This window comes from Miniopterus natalensis, chromosome 4, assembly GCF_054644295.1.
Source record: "Miniopterus natalensis isolate mMinNat1 chromosome 4, mMinNat1.hap1, whole genome shotgun sequence".
In the NCBI taxonomy this organism is placed as follows: domain Eukaryota; kingdom Metazoa; phylum Chordata; class Mammalia; order Chiroptera; family Miniopteridae; genus Miniopterus; species Miniopterus natalensis.
This window is the reverse complement of record NC_142084.1, coordinates 93,962,789-93,983,308: the sequence shown is the minus strand read 5'-3', so window position 1 is coordinate 93,983,308 and position 20,520 is coordinate 93,962,789. Positions and strand designations below refer to the sequence as shown.

The 20,520-nt window shown below is 56.4% G+C and overlaps 1 protein-coding gene across 1 annotated transcript in view; it reads right to left on the bottom strand.

The window, feature by feature from the left end:
• Positions 1-320: 320 nt before the first annotated feature.
• The window catches only part of FGF18 (fibroblast growth factor 18), a 31,655-nt gene continuing 11,455 nt past the window's right edge, over positions 321-20,520 (bottom strand). The window contains exons 3-5 of the mRNA XM_016217091.2: positions 18,459-18,639; positions 7,414-7,520; positions 321-957 (exon numbers count right to left, since the gene is read on the bottom strand). Of these exons, the coding sequence (XP_016072577.1) occupies positions 691-957; positions 7,414-7,520; positions 18,459-18,639 (555 nt within the window). The 3' untranslated portion in view covers positions 321-690. The remainder of the gene's footprint in view (positions 958-7,413; positions 7,521-18,458; positions 18,640-20,520) is intronic.

The window sequence follows — 20,520 nt, the reverse complement described above, 5'->3', positions numbered from 1 at the left end:
GCTTATATATATATAATATATATAATATAGCTGGTTTTAAAATATTCCCTTATCATTGGTGTGCTAGGTCACGTGAGTCACGGAAGGTCGATAGCAGCATCCTGCAGGCTGCGAGCGAGGCAGGGTCGCCGTGATCGGGCGAGGCCGTCTGTCGTCGGAGGTCGAGGCGCCGAGAATTCCGAGGGGCACGCCTTCCCTGCGCGGTGTCTCGGGACAGCTTGCAGCGGACAATAAATAAATGACTGCAAACCAGAGAGCGATTTTTGTTGGAGTTTGGGGCAGGGGCAGGAGATAGGGAAAGAGGGGGAGTTCCTGGGGGGGGGGGTACTACTTTTTTTTTTTTTTTTACTTTTTTTCTTTTGCTTTCAGAACCTTTGGGAAAAAGGACTTTGGTTTCTCAGAGTGTCGTTTTCCTCATTCGAGTCCTCTTCTGGGGACGAGTTTAGAGTTGTCTGTTCTGAGAGAGACAAGCACCTGTGCGTCGACAACAGTCCCTTTGCGCGAGTCTTTGTCATGGGGGGGGTTTCAAGTCAACAATAAAATCCTTATCGTCCCCCTCCCCCAAGAGTTTTGGTTCAGTTTTTGTCTTCTTTGAAACACAATGTACAAAAATAGAGCTTCTTCCTTATTTTTCATGTAAAAATATTCCTCTGATGCAGTTCTCTGGGAGTGTGGACGTGGGCGGGGGCCCTAGCCGGGGTGCGTGGGGCGGATCCGCCGGGACCGCTTGGTCACTGTGGTGTACTTGAAGGGCTTCTGCAGCTCCGCCTGCCCCTTGGGGTAGCGCTTCATGAAGTGCACGTCCTGCTGGTTCTCCCGGGTCTTGGGGCCCTTCCTCGGCCGCCCCTTCTTGGTGAAGCCCACGTACCAGCCGGAGTACTTGGCTGACATCAGGGCCGTGTAATTGTTCTCCAGAACCTTCTCGATGAACACACACTCCTTACTGGTGCCGTCGGGCTGCAGGAGAGAGGAGAGGAGGTGAGAGTGGCAGGGTGGGCGAGGGGCAGCGCCGCAGAGGGGGCCTAGCCCAGGCTCTGGCCTCAGCAATTTCACTTCCCGGAGCTGTGAAGCCACCGCCTTGAACTGGCCCCTGTACCCTTCCCCGCCTGCCAATTAGGTAACAGACTCCCGTGATCATTCGGGAATCCACCCCTTCCCCGCTCTCCACCCCACAGGCAGGAGCTCCCACTTCCACTCTGTTAGAACAAGAAACCCAGGCCCAGCCAATCAAAACATGATTTCCTGTGACCAGTGCAGGGCTGGACATGTGGTCTGAGCCACCCAACCGGTGTTCCTCGAGACCCTTGTAAAAGCAATGCCTAAAAAACATAGGCCGACATAATCTTGGGGAACATATAAGGCTGAAGCGAAGAGAGCCGTTTTACCACCGTGAGGGGAAATCCTGTCTTACAACAAAGCAGCATGGAGGAAGCAAAGTCAAGAGGAAGAGAGGAAGAGAAACCAAGGCCTGGTCACATCCTTGAGCTTCGGGATCGAGCTGCATGTGAAGCTCCAGTTACCTGACTGTTATGTGAGCCAATAATATCTCAGGTCCTTTGAACCACGTGAGATTGTGTTCTAGCACTTGCCACAGAAAGGAATGCCTGCAGATGTGCACAGGACCTGACATGAAGTCAGCTACTCAACTGCCGCTCAACTCCACCGGTAGATAGTTAAAGGTAAGTTACATTCAGCGTGGGATGCGGTGCATTTTCATGTTTGGTGTGAAGAGGGTGGGAGCCTCCCAAAATAAGAGTTTTAGCTCTAGGCCAAACTCCGGAGCCTGTACCCTTGCCTCAGAGACAGGCTCCTGAGCAGATGCATGAACTCCCTGGGACACTGTGCTAGACAAGCAGCACTAGATTCAGACTCAGGAGCTGAGTCAACTCTAAGGCTTCCTTGTGTGACCTTAAGGTTAGTTCATTCCATTCTCTAAACCTCGAATTCCTTGCCTTACCAAACAGGGACAATGACCCCTGTGCCACAGAAACGTGAGAAATGACGCTCACATGAGCCTGGCGCACAGTAGGGACCTGCTGAGTTATTGCTGAAGACCAGGTGGTTGGGATGGTCTGGCTCCCCTCCTTGGGCCTGATCTGGACAAAAGGTGGTGGGCGGCAGGCTCTGAGTCTCCTCCTGAGACAGCCGAGTTGCTCGATGTGGAAGAGTGGGAAACACACAAAGTTGGAAGGCCTGAATTAGCAGCACTGGAGTTTCCAGCTAACATCTCCAGATTTAGGCTGGGCCCACTCCTCGTTACGGACGGATGCCCGGCCAAGTTGGAAGCCCAGCGGTCTGGCTGTGCGTGGAGACTGAGGTGCGAGTTCCAGCCTTTTGTTTGAAGTGGAAAACGGCTTGGAGCTTCCAGGAACGTTCACCTTTGAGCGGAGGGCAAGCTTGGGCTCTGCAAAGTGCTGAACTTTGCAGAAAGGGACAGGCAGGGCAAGAAAACATTCTCTGGAGGACGAGATCTTTCGAGGAGGCTGCAGAGCAGGCAAGGGGAGGGGCTGGGAGACATATGCAGGGCCCAGGAGACAGAATGGGCGGGATGAGCAGTGAGGGAAGCCAGAGCATATGTGCAAGGGGGGCGAGGGGTAGATGGGAGTGGTCTCTGGGCTCTGAGTCCCCCATGAATAATTCTGGAAGCTGCCTATCCAACTTGAGTCCAGGTCCCTTGGCTGGTCTCGATGGAACAGTCAGAGCAAATGAACAAAGGCCGCACCACGCTGTTTCCCCACCCTAGAATACCTGCCTGGAAAACTGCTTTCATCCTTTAGGGCTCAGTTCAGTAACTGCCTCCTCTGGGAAGCCTTCCCTGACTGCCATCTATCTCCCTGGGTATTTCCACCTGTTCCTTCAAGATTCCATTCAAGCATCAAGCTTTATTAGATTCACATACCCCATCTTCTAGGTCCCTTGGCCCCCATTTCTCCTCTCACCACCCCCCCCCCCCAACAGAGCAATTCCACATCTGCCTGGCTTCTCATAAGCCCAAGAACGTCAGGAGGTTGGGACTGCTTCTCAGTTGTTCTCATGGCTCAGCACAGGCCTTAACCCAAGACAGGGGTACCCAGAGCATTCATGGTTGAATGGATGTGAGTTCTGCTGGGGCAGAAATGGTGGGGGCGAGCAAGAAAAGGGCTTTCCTGTAAAAGAAAAGAGACTCTGCCTCCTGGATCCCTTACTAATATCTCCAGACAGTCATGGGCAAGAAGAGGCCCCTCCTGCAGATGTACTGAGAAGACAGAGCCAGCAGAGGGCCAGAGCTCTGTGCCTGGCCCGCCTGGTCTCTCTATTCATTCATCCAGCACTTATTAATTGCCAACCATAGGCCAGACATCTCCACATCATTATTTCATTTAATCCTCCAGGTTAGACTCCACCTGGTTGAAGAAAACCAAATTCAAAGAGGCAAAGGGCTTATCCAAGGTCAAGGGAGAGCCAGGATTTGAACCTGCGTTTGCCACTGCAGCTCGCTTCTCCTCTGTCCAGTTCCAGACACATCCACAAGGAGGAAGGGTATGTCTATCAAAACGCCTCACCTCCTCAGCCACACAACCACATGGGCATGAAGCAGGCTCTTGGATGTGCAAGGCCCAGCACAGTGCTTGGTACATGTGCTCATGCACAGCTAGGGTTACTTAGAGGGTTGGGGAGCTGGGCTTTGGACTGAAATTCTCAACACCCCAGAGTTCAGGAGCCCCCGGGAGGAGCCATGGTGGTCACAAATTTCCCCCCAGGAACTCAGATACAGAGGATAGGACACCAACACAGGCTGCATCTGGGCTTGACCTCTGTGACCTTGCCATCACCTCCTGAGACTTAGAGACACCTGTGGCCGGGGCTCACCCCAGCAATGCTGACTCAGTTGGCTCAGGCCAGGCAGATCAGCAAGACCCAGAGAGGAAGTGACTATCTCATCTCAGAACCTCAGTGATCTGGAATCTGAGCATCTCCCCCACTACCACCTCCAACCTCCTTCCATCCAAACTGGAGTCTTATTCCTTCCCTTTGATGTGAAGACTGAATCCTGATGACATCATTTGGCCCCCAGATCCAGTCTTACTTGAAACTAGAACAACCCTCTGGACGTTTTTAGTTCCACAGGCAAAATTTTCCTTTTTCGCTTAAGGCATTTTGCGTTGGGTTTCAGTCACTTACAACCAAAGCAGTCTTCATAGAGATATGATGGTGGCCAGCCCCCCTCCCTGAAATGGTCTGGGGCCCTCTGCTGCTCCAAAGAGGACTCGCCACTGACCGCACAGGAGGGGACGGATGGGGGGGAAAAACATCTGGGTTGGGTCTCCAGAGATGGGAAAAAATGCCTAGTACATAGTGCACCACACTCAACAACTATTTATGGAATGAAAGGAAGCAGTACCTCCTGGGCCAGATGGATGTGGGGTCCAGAGAGGAGGCGAGGAGGAGAGAAGGAGAGGGGAGAGGGGGAGAGGGGCTGCCTGAGCAGGCAGGGGCTCAGGGCAGGGCTTTGGCTCACGGCTGGTATGAGGCGGCAGAGAGCAGCTACAACCCAGGGCCGGGAGTACCTGAAAAGGCTCTGTTGGGGGCTCAGTGATGTGCCCAGCTGTGGCCAGGTTCACATCCAGAGTCAAGATCACCCAAGAAAGCTGTCCTACTAAGCCATTCCAAAGGAGCCAGAGCCTAAGCTGAGGCCAAGGGTGCCTGCAGGTGAAGGAGTCACTTGGTGATCTGGTTTCAAAGGGGAAGGGAATTAACATTTAACAAGTAAGTGTCTCTAAGTGCCAGCATTATTGTTCCCATTTTACAGGTGAGGACACTGAGGCTCAGCATGGTCAGGGCACTCTGACTCCCTGGCCTTATGTGGATAATTCTGGCTATATGTTAAGAGTCAATCATCAGAAAGCAAGAACCCTATTTCCATTTCTCTGGTGCACTTGCAGACTTTTGGGCAGGTAAACGAACACAGGGAAGGATCCAAAATCGGCCCTCGATGAGCTCCCAGGCTAGTGGGGAATGCAGGTCCACCAGGGAGGACCCAGGTGAGCAGACCGGCAACAGAGGGCTGTGTGAGGGGCTGTGGGCTCCCAGGTGGGTGGGCGACTGAGGGGTCAGGGAAGCTAGACACTGCTGAGGGATGAGCCAGGACACAGGGCAGAGGGACCAGGGAAGGGCAGCCCCAGCAGAGGAAACAGCATGTACAAAGCCTCCAGGAGTGGAGGCGGGCAGTGCCACGTGTCTGAGGCCAGGGACCCTCCCCTAAGGAGTGCAGCCTTTCTCCCATAGGTGGTCAGGACACAGGGACAGGTTCTGAGCTGGGGAGCTGGGCTGGGGGTGGAGGGCAGGGGAGAACTGATCCTTGTGCTTTAGAAAGGTGAGTGTGGGTAGTGGGGACAGGCCTGGAGCTGCTGCCTGAGGCTGGGAACCCAGGGGACAGCTGAGGCAACAATCCCTGTGAAGGTGTGAGGCCAGGCCAGAGGCTGGGGTTAGGGAAGGAGGGGAATCCAGGGCCCCAGCCTGGCTGGCCAGGGAGTCTGCCACAGCAAAACAGCAAAACAGCAGCCCCAGGGCCCAGGCTTCCCCTGCAGGAGCCAGAGGGAGTGAGGGCGCTGGGCTGGGCAGAGCCCAAAAGGTGGGCCTGCACCTGGCAAAGCCAGACGGGTGGGCCTGGGGGCCCCCTCGGAGGCCCCGGCCAGCCCAGAAGACAGGAGCCTGGGGGGGGGTGCCTTGGCGAGGGGCGGCCCTCCCTGGACGGCGCTGAGCCTCGCCTGGCCGCGCCTCCAGCTGAACCGTCCCCAATGTGAATGACGGCGCGAGGGCGAGGGGCAGGAAATCGGAGCCGGCTCCTGTGGAAGCGGTGACTCAGCGGCCAGCCGGCGGCGCGGGGCCGCCCGAGGGGACCCGGCTGCTCTTTTGACCCCACGGCGGCCCTCCTGGGGTCAGGATGCCGGGAACCCGGGCAGGGAGGGGCGCGCGGGGCGCTGGGCACGGCCGCTGCCAGCCTTCCAGCGGGGAGAGAGGGGGCCCGGCCCGGGCGAGCAGCAGAACAAAGCTCCTGACGCGGGGCGGCCGCGGGAACGCACGGCCGGCCGGGAGGGACCCAGACCCTGCCCCTCGCGGCCGCCCACCCCGGGACTCGGGGAGTGATTCACGCATTGAAACCACGGTCCTCCCAGAGCCGCCACACGATTCCTACGATTCTGTTTGCTCCCCGGGAAGCTGCCGTCGGAGCGGCCGTGTGGCCGGATAGCCGCCGTGCAAACCGCGGGGACACGGGCCGAGCGGCTGTGGCATCTGCGAAGCGGGGGTGGCAGTGGTGCTCACTTCCTGGGCTTATTCAGGAGCGGGTTTTGTTTTGTTTTGTTTTTTTTGCTCAGTGTCTGGCTGAAAGTAGGTGCTCAATTAACGGTGGCTAGCGGCGCTGTTATTATTAACAATAAGTGACACTATCCGGGCTCATGTCGCTGGCCTGTTACACTGTCCCCAGCCACTCCAGTATGGGGACAGAAAGAGGGATCAATTGGGAGATTCAGGGAATCGGAAACACGGCTTAAACAAGATCGGTGTAACCCCTCCCCCAACAGGGTCTAATAAATGTAAATAATCAGCCAGGGCCTTGCCCCCCCCAAGCAGGAGATGCCATGTCCTTAGAATCTGGGTCTACTCTGTACCCCACCCCCACTCCACCTGTCCAGCAGAAGCTCCCCCCATTATCCAAGTTGGACATGGGGGTGAGGAGGGTCCCTGCAAAAAGAAGGAGACGTAGGCATGATCCAACACAGAGGTACTGCCAGTAACACCTTCCGCTGGGACACTCAAAGGGAGCGAGTGTGTGAGCGTCACAGACAAGCACACCCAGAAAAGGGGGGGACACTGAGCAGCAGCAGCGGTGGAGGCTCAGCCCCTGGCACGTGGGTCCACCGAACCACACCCCCACCCCTGCCCTAATTTGTAACATGCAGCTCCCTTGCCCGTTCCAAAGTAATAAAATCTTCCTGAAATGCTAGAACCGTGAGGCCCAGCGCTGACGAGGCGGCTGGGTTCCGGAGCCTGGCGATTGTTAAAACAACGCGGCAGCCCAGCCCTCGGCCGGCTGCTTCCCGGTTCCCAGACATCAGGTACACACAGGCGGGGAGCCCCAGAGCCCCCCCCCGAGGGGGTCACCCCTCCCGAGCCAGCCAGAGTCCACATCCACCAGGAGCGATCAGGGCCCTGCGTGCTTCCCACAGTCACGGCCACGATCACTGGGCCTGGCGGGCTGCAGGAGCGGCCAGGGAAGGGAGCAAGGGGGGCATTGCAGTGGGAGTCTCACACACACTCACCGGGCCCACTTGCCGTTTGGGGCTGCCATGGCCCTGGGCACACTGTTCCAGCTCCCCAGAGGTGCCAGAGGGGGCCCGCCCCCGTTTCCCCGAATTCCAGACCATCACTCACCTTCCCCACGAGCTTGCCTTTCCGGTTCATGCACAGGTAGAATTCCGTCTCCTTGCCCTTGATCCGGACTTGACTACCGAAGGTGTCTGTCTCCACTAGGAGCTGGGCTTCGAAAGGCACAAGCAGAAAAAGATATGCTTTTTTACCAGGGCAAAGGCTTGGCCTAAAAACTCAGCAACATGACCCCTGACCTGGTCCTGGACCCCCCCATTTCACCCAAATCAGGGCTGGGAGAGGCCTCTGCCGGGTCCATTAGAGCACCCTGCCCTTCAGGCAGTGAGAGGGAAGCTGTCCCCACCTGTTCCCCACCCCCCAGCCTCTCTTTACAGCACCTGGGACCCAGATGGCTCCAGCCAGAGGGGAGTTCTGCCCCTTGTGGCTAAATACCAGGATGTCTTCTCCCATCATCCCCGCCCCCCCCCCCCCAGCCCCTTAGCTCCATTCCCCAAAGCAGGGCAGAGAGCCATTCAGATACCCCGGGGCAGTGGCAGTCTCTGGAATAGAGGCACAAATGCATGTGAGTTCTCGCGGGCACAGGCTCAGGCACACACTCGTGTTCACTCACACCCTGCCTTGGGCGGCGTCAGAGGCTCCTTCCTCCAGGCGAACATCTTGAAGACGTGCTAGTGTCCCTGCTGCCTCTAAGTGGGGAAGGCCCAGGGGAGGGGAGGCTATCTTCAGAATTTCATTTTCTCCATCAAGGTCATCACCAAGGCTGAAAGGTAACTAACTCCCTGAGCCCAGAAGTCCCCATCAAGACCACCCAGTATCCCCTGGTCCTGGGTAGGAGACTGCACCCTAAACCATCCATGCTACTCGGGTTGGGGTGTCCAGAGTTGACCCCCAAAAGCCCTGACTGAACAGCAAACGGCCAAAGGGTAACTGTCCCTTGTTAGACATGCTGTGTCCAGACCCTTCCCTGTCCCTCTGCCAGTCCACACTTTCTCCCCAGTAGGGTCCTATGTGACTTTGGTAGGCCATGCACACTCTCTGAGCGCTCTCTCCTCTCTGTCTTGAATCCCCACACCTCATTCCCCCCCCCCAATCTCCCCCTTGCCTTTTTTGCCTGTGACCCTCCCTTTCTCACCCTCCCATCTCTGACCCTTTGCTTCCTAGCACCTGCCCCTCCCTCACCCACAAAATTTTAATTTCAGTGACAGGGGACTTGCTTCTCCATAACAAAAATCATAGCCCTAAATACAGTATCCTTGGAGCCACAAAGAGCGGACCTCAGTGGCCCTAAAATACACTAGGTATGATTTTAATTAAAAAAAATTAAAAATATATACCCTGGTGCCCTGCTGTGAAAATTAAAACCATCTGGAATGCAGGATTTCCAATAATTAATCTAGCCCTCCTTTGACACCACTACTAATTAAAATATGATACCCCACCTTTCCACGGAAAAAAAGAAGAATTTACATAAAATTTAAAGATCTAACAAGAATTTAGTAATTCTAGAAACAAGGGGGAGGGCACATGCTTCTCTCCGCCCTCCCCCATCCCTAGTAAACACTGAGTCCAGAACATTCACCGACACTGACATAGGGGTTACAGGCCCTCCATCCCCCCTGTTCCCCTTAATTCAAACACCCTATAACTCTCCCGGTAGCTCAGTCCCTGGAACCCAGGCCAAACATCCCAGCAGCTCTGGGACTTGCTCTCTGCCTCAGGCCCCCTCGGGATGGGGCTGTGGGGTCAGGAGGGGCTGGGATCCCAGGAGCTTCTGGAGGAGGCAGCATGTTTTAGGAAAGGTGAGAGCTTTGGAGCACACAGATCTGGGTCTGAATCCCTGGCCCAACTGTATGGCCTTGGGCCTCAGTTTCCTCACCTGTAAAATGGGGAAAATTGCCCATGATCTTCAATAGTTACAATGAGGACTACACAGAATGATGCTGGAAAGAGCCTAGTGCCTGTACTCAGGGGCAAGGCAGGGGAAACACGGTACCTGTTGTTCAGGTTTCCCAATAACTGCAAAACAAAACTGTTTTCCCAAAAGAAAAAATATACAAAGCGGAAACAGTCAGATGTGTGCACAAAAGGGCGGAGGTGGAGGACAACTTGCCTCCGAGGCAGAGGTGCCCTCCGACCTGAGCTTCCTCGGCACCCTCAGAAAAGGCCTTGAGCTGGGACTTACGGGGTCTGATTCCATTTCTGGGCTGCCATCCTGGGCTGCATGGCCTCCACACCTCCCTGTGAGCCTGTTTCCTTCCCTGTGCAAGGCGGGGGCTCGAGCCTATTCTGATTCTCTGAGATTGGGGACAGGATCTAGGGCAGGGGTAGGGACAGGACACTAAGAAGGCGAGGAGGCCACAGGGCTGGGGACCAGGTAACCCTGAGTGACTCTCAGGGGGAGACAGCGCCTACTACTGCCTGATCTAGCTCCCACGTGAGCCCACTGAAGTCACACATCCCCACAAGCTTGAGTATCTTTGTCCCCATTTTACAGTGTAGGAAACCAAGGATCACAGAAGTAAGCCAGCAGGGAGGGGGTGACATCAGGTCTGCTGCCTCTTCCTGCTGGGGCCTGAGCTCCAGGGGAGGACCCCCAGCTCCGGGAGACAAGACGTAGCTCAAAGCACAACCCTCCCCCACTCACCAGCCACAGCCACCACAGGAAGCCCTGGCCTTTGCCCGGGCATCCAGAGGGCCTGGGGCTGGGGCTGGACTACACCTCCACCCCCGCAAGCCTAGCCACCCCCACCCCAGGGAGGGAAGGGTCTGTGCTGGCCGCTGTGCCAGGGGAGCCCGCAGTCTGCTCTCCCCCAGCCGCAGCAAGCCATGGAGTGACCCAGACTCCACTCAGCGCATGACATAATGGGGGAGCTGGGCCAGAATTATGTAAAGTCTTTGGGGAGTAATAGCAGCAGCAGTTCTCAGAAAGAGAGAGAGAGGGAGAGAGAGAGGGAGAAAGAGAGAGACCCCACCCACCCAGGACAAGTTTTCCCCAGAGCCTGCCTGGTCTTCAGCCTCACACTGCCCCCTCCCTCCGTGATCCAAGCCCCAAGCCCCCAAGATACAGCTAAGCCCAGATGCCTCCTCTCTCAGTTGTGTTCTCAGGTCTGTGCCAGGCCAGGCGGGAGGAGGTGATGACATTATCTCACTCCGCTCCTCATCAGGCCTCCTCACCACCCTGGCAGCCCCTCCAGTCTTCACAATTCAACAGCCTCCTCCCTCTGCCATTCCTGCCCCTCACCAGTCTCCCCTCTATGCATCAGCCAGAGAAATCCTTGCTGAAAGCCTCCCAGGGAATCTCCGACACACTGACAATCCAGCCTCTTCTTACAGGGACCCACAAGGGGCACGTGACCTGGTGCCTGCCTACCATCCCCATCTCCTAACCCGCCCACAGGCCTCCAGCCAACCAGCCTCCTTGCTGTTCCTCTAACACACCCAGCACACTCGTGCCTCAGTGCCTTTGCACTTGCTGTTCCCTCTCACTGGAGATCGCTTTGCTCAGTGCTTACCCTAATCTCATCTCTTAGGTTGCCACTCAAATGTCACCTCCTCAGAGAAGCCCTCCTTAGCCATGCTGTCCAATGTCATACTTGCCTCCCACATTCAGCACTACCCAAGCCTGCTCCACTGTCCTCAGCTCTTTTCCAAATTGTCTTATTTGCCACCTTTTTTATTGTCTTTCTCTCTTCACCGGAAGGTAAGCCCCATGAGGGCAGGGTCTGACCTGCCTTACTCACCACGGTGATCTCCAGCACTAGCCCATCCCTTGCTCACGGTAAATGACCAATCAGTAAATTTTACTAAATGCATAAATGACCTTGTGAGGAAGGTATGAGTAACATGAAGAAAACAAGATTCAGGGATGTGAAGAGACTTGCCCAAAGGCACATAGCTGGTCAAAGCAGAGCAGAGGTTTGACCCCAGTCTCTGATTCCACAGTCACTGCCCTTAGTCACTCTGCTCCCCCCACCCCCACCCCCACCCCAGTGGTGTCACTCCTGCCACTCCCCAGACTCTGAGCTCCCACCCACCCATCCCCAGCCTCAGCGTTACCATCACATATTCTTACTGGCTGGGTAACAAAGGGAAAAACCCTGTCCCTCTCTGGGCCAGGGGCAGGTGATCTGCAAGGCCTCGTTCAGATCTCTTCCTCTAGGAAGTATCAGTAACTCATGTTTATTAGGGCTTATGATGGGCTGGGCACTGTTCTAACTGCCTAACATGCATGATTTCACTTCATCCTTATAACCATCCCCTGAGGGTAGAACTATTATTAGCATTCCTATTTTACAGGCCAGAAAACTGAGTCCCAAGGTCACACAGTGTTGGAGTTAAAGCCCAGGCAGGAGTCAAACCAAGGCAGACTCAGTTTCAGCCAGTCTATGCCCCTCCCTTCTCTGCCACACCAGTCCCTTCCCTGGGGGAATGAGTGAGTGAGCACCGGAGGTGGGCAGAGAAGGCCTCTGCTTTGGCCTCACTGCCTTAGGGCAGAGTTCTATGGGCAGAGAAGCCCACAGAGCAAAGGTCTGGGCCCATCCTTCCCAGCTCCACTTCCAAATGCCCTTGAGGGAAGAGGGGTCCTCCCTAGGGTCACCTTTGAGCTGATACGAGGAAGAGGGGGAGCCCTCAGGGGCACCCAAGGCTCAAACCACAGCCAGAGAGGTAGAAATGGTTTCAGATCTGGTCAAAGCGAGTGAGTACAGGATGGGGGGTCCCACAACCCAGACCCCTGAAAGAAAGTCCACAGAGAGGGCCTCACCAGGCTCAGCACAGAGCAGGAGCCCAGACCTGCCTATGGCTGGGGTCCAGGAACCGGAAGGACCTAGTCCTTTCTGCAGCATCCAGAGAGGAAAGCAGAAAAGAGAAAAGAGAATGGAGGAAAAAGGAGCTGGCAAGAAAGCCCTTTCTATAAATACATGCTGTCTCCCCCCACCCTGCCCCGTTTCTCTTAAATGGATGGAGTAACAATGATAATTTTTAAAATAACAGCTAATACTTATTTGAGCATCTACGCTCTGCTGGGCACTGTGCTTGGAGCCTGAGTGTGGAATGTCGCCCTAGCTCCTCACTACCACCCTATGAGATGGGCACTGTTATGCCCATTTCACAAATGAAGAAACTGAGGCACTAAGCAGTAAAATTGTTTGCCAGAGGGCACACAGTAGGGCCAGGATTTGAACACAGGCAGAGTAATTCCAGAGGCAGTCTGAGACAGGCAGAGTCCAAGGTAGGCAGAGCGAGACAGACTTGTGTCAGGTCTGTGATGTGTCAGGTCTGTGATGGCACAAAACAGAAGTGACACTGATTGATTGATTGGTTGGTTGGCTGATTCCAGTGTGATTCCCTTAGCAGGGCCTAACTTCAAAGGCTTTGGTTTGAAGGGTAGGAAACAGCAGGGAAAGACACAGAAGCAATCAGGGAACCAGAGGGACACGTACAAAGAAAGACATACGAAACAGGACCCAGAGAGAGGGAGCCCAGAACACAAAGCTGGAGAATGGGTTTCTTCCCACTCCCACCCGCCGAGCCTCGGGGCAAACCCCCAAGACCTATGAGCACACTGAGGGAGCCAGGAGCCAGTGAGAGGCATGTGGGCACAGCGCAGGGTAGCTGGCACTGGCAGCTACCATTCCAATGGGGACAGTGCTGCTGGCCACTCTCCAGCGAGGAACTATCCTTGCCACAAAGACACTGGGAGGTTATAGGAATCGGGACTCCCTTCCTCCATCTGCAGGTGGACCAGGGCGAGGGGGAGGGAGGGGGTGGAGATGTTTCAGCGTCCCCGGCTGTGCGCATGCGGGCGCGCACACACTATGGCCTTTCTCCAGTGCTGCCCATGGCTCTCCTCCTAAAGTCCCCGAGGAGGCTGGCAGGCCACGTGGGCTCGCCAGAAAGGAAGAGGGAAAGAATCAATAGGATTGATCCGGAGCTAAATTTAATCCTCGCTGTGGCTCTAGAGTGGCCATTTCAGCTGCAGAGTCAGAGAGGTGTGGTTGGCCACTCCTCTCTGGGGACAGAATCTGTGGGACATGAGCTCAGAGGGCAGGGGTTTAGACTGAGACTTAAGTGTCCCCTACAGCAGGGAAAGCCCCTGGGAGAAACTGGGTATATTGCATAATATGAAGCTTACAGGCCAGGAGGGTGAAGGGAGGACCTACTGTGTGCTGAGCACTTGCCTCCAGGGGGAGCGATGGCCTGGGCACCCAGAAGCACTGGGGGGCCATCCATGCCCTTGCTGGCTCAACAATATATTGGGCACCTGTTTATGGCTGGCTTTGTGCCCTGGGACACAGCTGTGAACAAAACAGACAAAAGTCCTACCCTCAAAGAGTCTGCATTATAACAGGAAAGACAGGGAGTAAAAAACTAAACATATAACAGAACGTCAGGTAGCGATAAGGGCTGGGACAATAAATTTACCCACCCGGGGACAGAGGCGGGAACTCTCTGATAAGGGGACAGCTGAACAGAAGCCGTGAGGATATCTGAGCCAAGAGCATTCTCAAGTCGAGGGGACAGCCAACGCGAAGGCCCTTAGCCGGGAGCACGCGTGGCGTGTCCGAGGGGCAGCAGGAAGGCCGCTGGGCCAGAGCAGAGAGACTGTGGACGGGGCAGAGAGCCCGGGGCTGGAGCGGCTGCCAGGAGCCAGGCCACTGGGAATTGGGTTTCATTCAAAGCGAGAGGCGAGCCTGTGGGAGCAGTGACAGTCTCACATTTGGACTGCTATGTGGAGAATGGACTCTGGGGGTCAGGCTCAGAGAGCAGGGTCTCTGCTGCGCAGCCGCATCAGCCAGCCCCAAGGACCTTGCTCCTCACTCAAACTGCCCTCCCGCAGGTGCCAGAACAAGGGTGACAGGGATAGAGCACCCCTGCCACTCCCGTCACCAGCTCAGCAAAAGCCCGGGCACACCCACATACCTCCCTGTGGAGCCACACAGCCAGCCCAGATTGTGCTTTGAGTTGCCCCATAATTATTTTCATTCATCCAGCAACCCTTAAGGGGTGGTCCTTGTACCGAACATGGGGACATGCACAGAGGTCACTGCTTTCAAGGAGTTCACATCCTTGGAAGACAGGCTGAGCAGGGGCTCAGGAAGGCTGCCCAGCGGGGCAGGCTGACTCCACGTGACCCCGAGGAGTGGAGACACAGCTGGAAGCACCGACTAATGGGTGATGACCTCCAGGAAGCTGGGAGTACCAACTGCATGCCCTGCACCCTGCACCCAGACCCGTTAATGGGGAAGAAACCAGGTGCAGGGAGAGAATGGGAAGGGCCCAGGGTCACATAGGAACTTAGGGACCGAGGCTCTTCCTGCTCAGAGTCAGCTCCGAGGAAGGAGTCAGGGGCTCTGGCCGGGGAGCTTCTTGAGGGCTGGGACCAGGTGTGTCTTACTCAGCACTATAACCCCAACGCTCAGGAACCCTGTGCTGAGTGAGTGAGGGACCCCAGGGTAACCTGGGAGGAGGCCAGACCATACCCAATGACAGAGTCCAAAGACCCTCATCTGGCCCAAGACATGCCAGGGCCCACTTAGGAGACAGAGGCAGGGTCCCTTCTGGAAGCCCCAGGAACCAGCTCCTGAGAGGGGGACCTTCGCCTGAGCACAGGACAGCACCCCTCTGCCCTGTATGAAAGTGATGAGTCCAGGTGGCGGTTATTAATATTCTTGTTTGAATAATGACAGAATCTTTGGCCTTAAGATATTCTCTCACTTCAATTACCCACTTTACAGAAGAGCCAGCGGATCAGGAGGCTAACCCAGATCCCAGGTCTCAGCTTGGATGTCTAGGCCACCGGGTCACGGCCAGTCCTAGGAAACTGGCTGATTACAAAACCTGGGCACCTAAAAAGAATTTTTTTTTTTTTTAATCAAGTAGAAAAGCCCTTTTTTCAACTGAAAGCAGGCAGGAATGCCCAATCAGAAGACTTATGAAAGTGAAGTTGCCTCCCACCCGCCACACCATCGTCCCCAAAGCCAGGGCCCCTACACCTCCCGGAGCACAGGCTCAGCTGGCCCCAGGCTCTGCCCCTCTAAGACAAGTCCTGTTACCGGCAGCCCTGCTTCCTGTAGCCGCAGCACTGCTGCCACCTCCCAGTCCCAGGCCTAAGGGCAGGGACCTTGGGGACAGGTGGGGGGCCTCCTCATCTTTGCTGGACAGATGAAGAAACCCAGAGGCAGGCATGCTTTCCCCAGCTCCTTGGGCTGCTCAGGCAGAGCAGCAACTGCTTCCTGGTCCTGTGCTGTTTCTTTGAGGTGGCAACTGCCTGCAGGACAGGGGTGACTGGGAACAAGGACTGGAAGGGAGGGGTTGATAAAATCATCCCAAGGGGGGGCAGGGGGAGGGCCAGCCTGCCAGGTGTCCCACTACCTAAGCCTCCAGGCCCCTGACCAGCATACTTCTCCCTCCAGAGCCCAACCCAAAGCTGGGCAGCCCCTGGTCCCTGGAGCAGCCCACACTCAGGTCCTCAGAGTACTCAGGGAAGTTTAGGGGCAGTGAGGAGACCCTCCTGCAGAATAGCATGTGTGGAAGCCCCGCAGACTCTGAGACCTAAAGCAGGCCCAGAGCTTCTGGGCAGGGCACCCCAAAGTAAGCCTGCGCCTCATGCCTGCCCACAAAGTCCAATGCCTCAGGATGCTGTGGACTCTAAGATTCTGAGTGCTCGTGGGGACTCCAGATTCCAGGCGTTAATAGGGATTCTGTTTATCCTTGGTGTTTACTGAAATTCCCAGGCTGCACTCCAGCCGTGCATGAATATAAGTCTCAGATGGCAGCATTGCTCACCTGGACTGAGCCTCAAAAAGGAGGGAGCGAGTTCTTGGACCATCCCGGGTCCCCTGACCAGGGACTACTGGCTGGCCCTCCCCCACAGGCAGGGCAGGCCTGGCCCCTAACAGGAGGCTTGGCCACATAAATCACCATCCCAATAATATTTGTATTGATTATCTAGATTGGAAGCCTCAATTGGCTCCATTGTCTCACCTCCTCTCCCAGGGTTCACAGATGGGGTCCAGTCCCCCCATCTGCGTTTCTAATGCAACATTTGAATGGAGCAGCATCAGTGCCAGTAAGGCCCCATGCTGCCCTGGGTGCTGGAGGGGGGTGGGGGGTAGAAGAGTATTTTTTCACTTGAGAGAGAATTATCAAAGCTAGAGCTGGTGGGGCTGGAGGAGAAGCCAAGATGGGCTGGTCCCCAGATCCTCAAAGTGCAGGAGCAGGACCACCTGAGCGTGGTCAGAAATGTGGAGCTCAGGCCCCACCAGACCCTATGAACCAACGTCAGCACTTTAAGCAGAGCCCTCGGCGATTCCCATGCAGGTTACTATGTAAGAGGCACTGCTCTAGCCACCCTTGTGTTGTCCAGAGGGAAACTGAGGCCCAGAGAAGGCAAAGGGCTTGCCTGAGGTCACACAGCAGGTGAGCTCCCCCGAGTCTCTAGTTCGGGCAGAGGAAACTCGAGGGCAAGTGGCTTCTGGAGTGAGGGGCCCGCCATTTGCCCAGGCGCTTCTCCCTCCCGAGTTCCTGCCTCCTGTCTCAGGGCGTGGACAGATGGTTCAGACCAGAGTCTGACCCCCCTGTACTCTCCCAGCCTGGAGGGGCCAGCAAGAGCTCCGGGGACTCCCCAGGAGGGCACCTCCCCTCCCGCCCGGGCCAGCCAGCTGCCCCTTCCCTGGCAGCAACTGGACAGCAGATCCCAGGGAAAAGCACCACCTGGGTCTGCCCAGCACAGCCAGACGTCCGGGAGGGGGGCACGGAGGGACAGGCCCCAGAGAGGCAGCCAGCAGAGGGCCTGGGAGAGGTGGGGACCAGGGAAGGAGGCAGAAAGCACAGAAATGGTGGGGCGGGGGCAGACAGAGAGAGGACCAGAAACAAAGGGGTTGGGATCAGGAAGGAGGGAGAAGGGCCTAGACAGAGGCCCGCGGACGAGAGAGGAAGGAGAGAGAGGGCGGAAGGGGAGGCGGGCGGCAGCGACGGGGCAGGGAGCAGGGAGGGGGGCAGCTGGCTGCAGGAGCGGAGCCGGGGTGGCCCAGCTACCAGCCTGGCCCGGCCCAGCCCCCAGTGACAGTGCAGCTGCCACACTTGGGCCTACCATGAGGTCAGTCCTGCCCTGGGGCTGAGGGAAAATAAATGGTGTCCAAGATAAAAGGTCCAAGAAATTATTTGTCTTGTTGTCACGTCTTGACTGCAACGGGCAGAGGCCGGCGGGGCATCATCCCAGAAAAAAGCCAGGGCTGGCAGGCCCCCGGCGCACACACGGGACCCAGCGCAGCCGCGGCCCCAGCCCCAGCCCGGCCTCAGTCTGAGCCCCACGCCTCGGCGACCTAGAGTCCCAGCCGCCTTCCCAACCTAATAGCTCCCAGACCCTGGCCTGAGAAGACAGAAACGGCAGGGGCATGGCCAGTATTTGCTCAGCATCTATCCCCAAATCCCTTCCAAGTTCTCGGAAGGCGGAGCCTGTCTGTTTCACTCACTGCTGAGGGTCTCTGTGGGCTGGGGGTTTGGGCAGAGAAGGGGGTCAGGGTGTCTCACTCCTCCCGGCCCCACCGCAAAGGCAGGTGATGGTTCCCAAACACCCAATTCCAGCATCAAGGTTAAGAGGACGGTGGCCCAAGGTGCTGTCCCCATGGCTCACAGGTACACAAGCTCAAGCTCACACATGCACACACATAAACACACTGGTACACCAGGCTGATTCTCACCACTACCAGCAACACCCAAAAAGCGATACCCAGAGGCCCCCCACCCCTCCAAGCCTCTGAACCTGGGGCTGGTGAAGCGATTCCATGAGAAGCAGCCACCTGCCTTAGGCCATCCCCAGGCAGCCACCGAGAGCCAGACAACTGCCATTTATGGGGTGTCTGCCAACAAAAGCACCTTTTATTCACCTCTTCAGTTAGTTCTCCCAACGAGGCTCTCAGGGATGCACCACTGTATCCCCATTTCACAGATGAGGAAACTGAGGCCCAGCAAGGCTCAATATCAGGTGCAAGATCACAGCCAGGACCTGGCAGAGCTGGGATTTGAACCTGAGGTCCCTGAAGCCGGGAAGTGTGTGCCCAGTGGGGCAGGAGGGGTTTGGCACCTACCATACTTGTCCCCGTCCTCGCCACGGGCACTGATCCTGCGGCCCAGGACCTGGATGTGCTTCCCGCTGGTCCGGCTGTAGAGCTGGTACAGCCGCAGCTGCTTACGGCTCACATCGTCCCGAGCCCGCGTCTGGTTCTCCACGTGGATCCGGAAGTCCACGTTCTCCTCGGCCGCCAGCACCTGCGCAGGGACAGGAGCGACGGTGAGCGGCCTGGAACCCTGGGTCCCCCAGATGCCAGGGCCTCTCCTACGCCACTCTGGGCCAGGCCTCAGCACACGCTCAAAACTGCCCCGTTACCACCTCCATTTCACAGATGAGGCAACTGAGGCCCAGCGAGGTGAGGCAAGTTGCCCCAGGTGGCCGAGCCAGGGAGCGGCAAAGGTAAGGACAGGGTGGGTGTGTTTGAAACCAAGCTTGCTCTCTTTCCACCACGGCCCCCCATTAGAGCAAGAAGTGTGCAGCGGAGGCTTCTCTTGGCACTTTGGGTGCCCAGTTTGTTCTGTCTCAGATTCCTTCCTGGTGACACGGTAGAGCAGAGCCCCTGCTCTGGCCACGTCCCAGGGTGGCTGTGAGGATGAAGGGAGCAAGTGGGCAGAAAAGTCCCCAGATCGATATAGAGATGGGAGAGCGATGGGGAGCAAGCATGTAACAGCTGCTTGGGTCCGAGGAGGGGACAAGGGAGGCCTGGCAAGTCTCATCCAGGGAAAGAAGCCTCTGTTCACTGTCCCTTCTCCCCTGGACCTGATGTGAAGGGGGTCCCCTCCCGTGCCCTGAGGGTCCTCGTGCTCACCCAGGCCACGACGCATCTGCCCGCATCCCGTCTGCTGTTGGAGAAGCCTTTGCTCTGCAGCCCCATCCAAATGTCCTGTACCCCTAAAGCCGTAGTTCATGTCTGACCACATCCTCCGGGAAGCCGCCTCTTGCCGCCCCAACACTTACTCTGCAGTTTCCCTTCGTGAGCACGGCCTCTCACCTGCACAGCCTGGCCCACCTCCTCCCCAGGCTCCTGCTTCCACCCTTGCCCGCTGGTCGGCTGTCCTCCAGCAAACCGGATCGCCTCCTTAGAGCCTCCCCCACACTCTCAGGGCTTCCCATCCCACTGAGATAAAGTCCCCACCCGGACAGCTTTCCCCCTTCATCTCCTATCACTCCCTCCCCACCAGTTACACTGGCTGCCTTATCACCCCTCTGAGCGTTTCAAACACAGAATGCACACCTGCCTCGGGGCCTTTGCACCTGCTCCTCCCGCTGCTTCCATGCTCTTTCCTAGATTTTTACATTCTGACTCCTTTACTTCATTTGGGTCTCTGCTCAAATGTCACATCCAGACTGCTTTTCTGAGGCAGGCCCCACCTCTGTCACTATCCATCTCTCAACCACACTTTGCTTTTCTTTCTAACATTTATCAACCTGACGTAACATCTATTTGTCTGGTTTTTGTCTGCCCCCCTTTCCCCCCGACTAGACTGGCAGCACCATGAAACCTGGAGCTCTCTTTGTCATTTGCTGCTATATCGCCAGCACATAGCACAGTAGAAACTGAATTTGTGGAAGGAAGAAAGGAGGGAGGGAGGGAGGGAGGGAGGGAGGGAGGGAGGGAGGGAGGGAGGGAGGGAGGGAGGGAGGGAGGGAGGGAGGTTGGTTAAAAAGATCTGGAGTCCTGTCATTCCATTTAACATTATATTAGGTTTTCTATACCCTAATTATATGCCTGTCCCAACTTATCTTAACCATAAAGCTGAACAATTCTTGAAGCCCAGACAGGTTTGTTCAGTTTAGGCACATAGGACCTCAATCCCACAAAAGCAGAGCCCACCCAGCCCATGGCAGAGCTCTTGGGACCCGGGCTGCATCTGTGTCAGCCCTCATCTGTGAGCAGCCAGGGTTCCACACCCCACGCCACTCAGGATCTCTGTCCCAGAACTGACCTGGACATAATCCCCCCACCCCAGCACATAATCTTTCACTACCATACTCAGGGTGGAAGCGTTAACCCACATTACAGGTGAGGAAACTGAGGCTCCGAAGCTGAACTGACGAGGTCTCAGAAGCAGGCAATG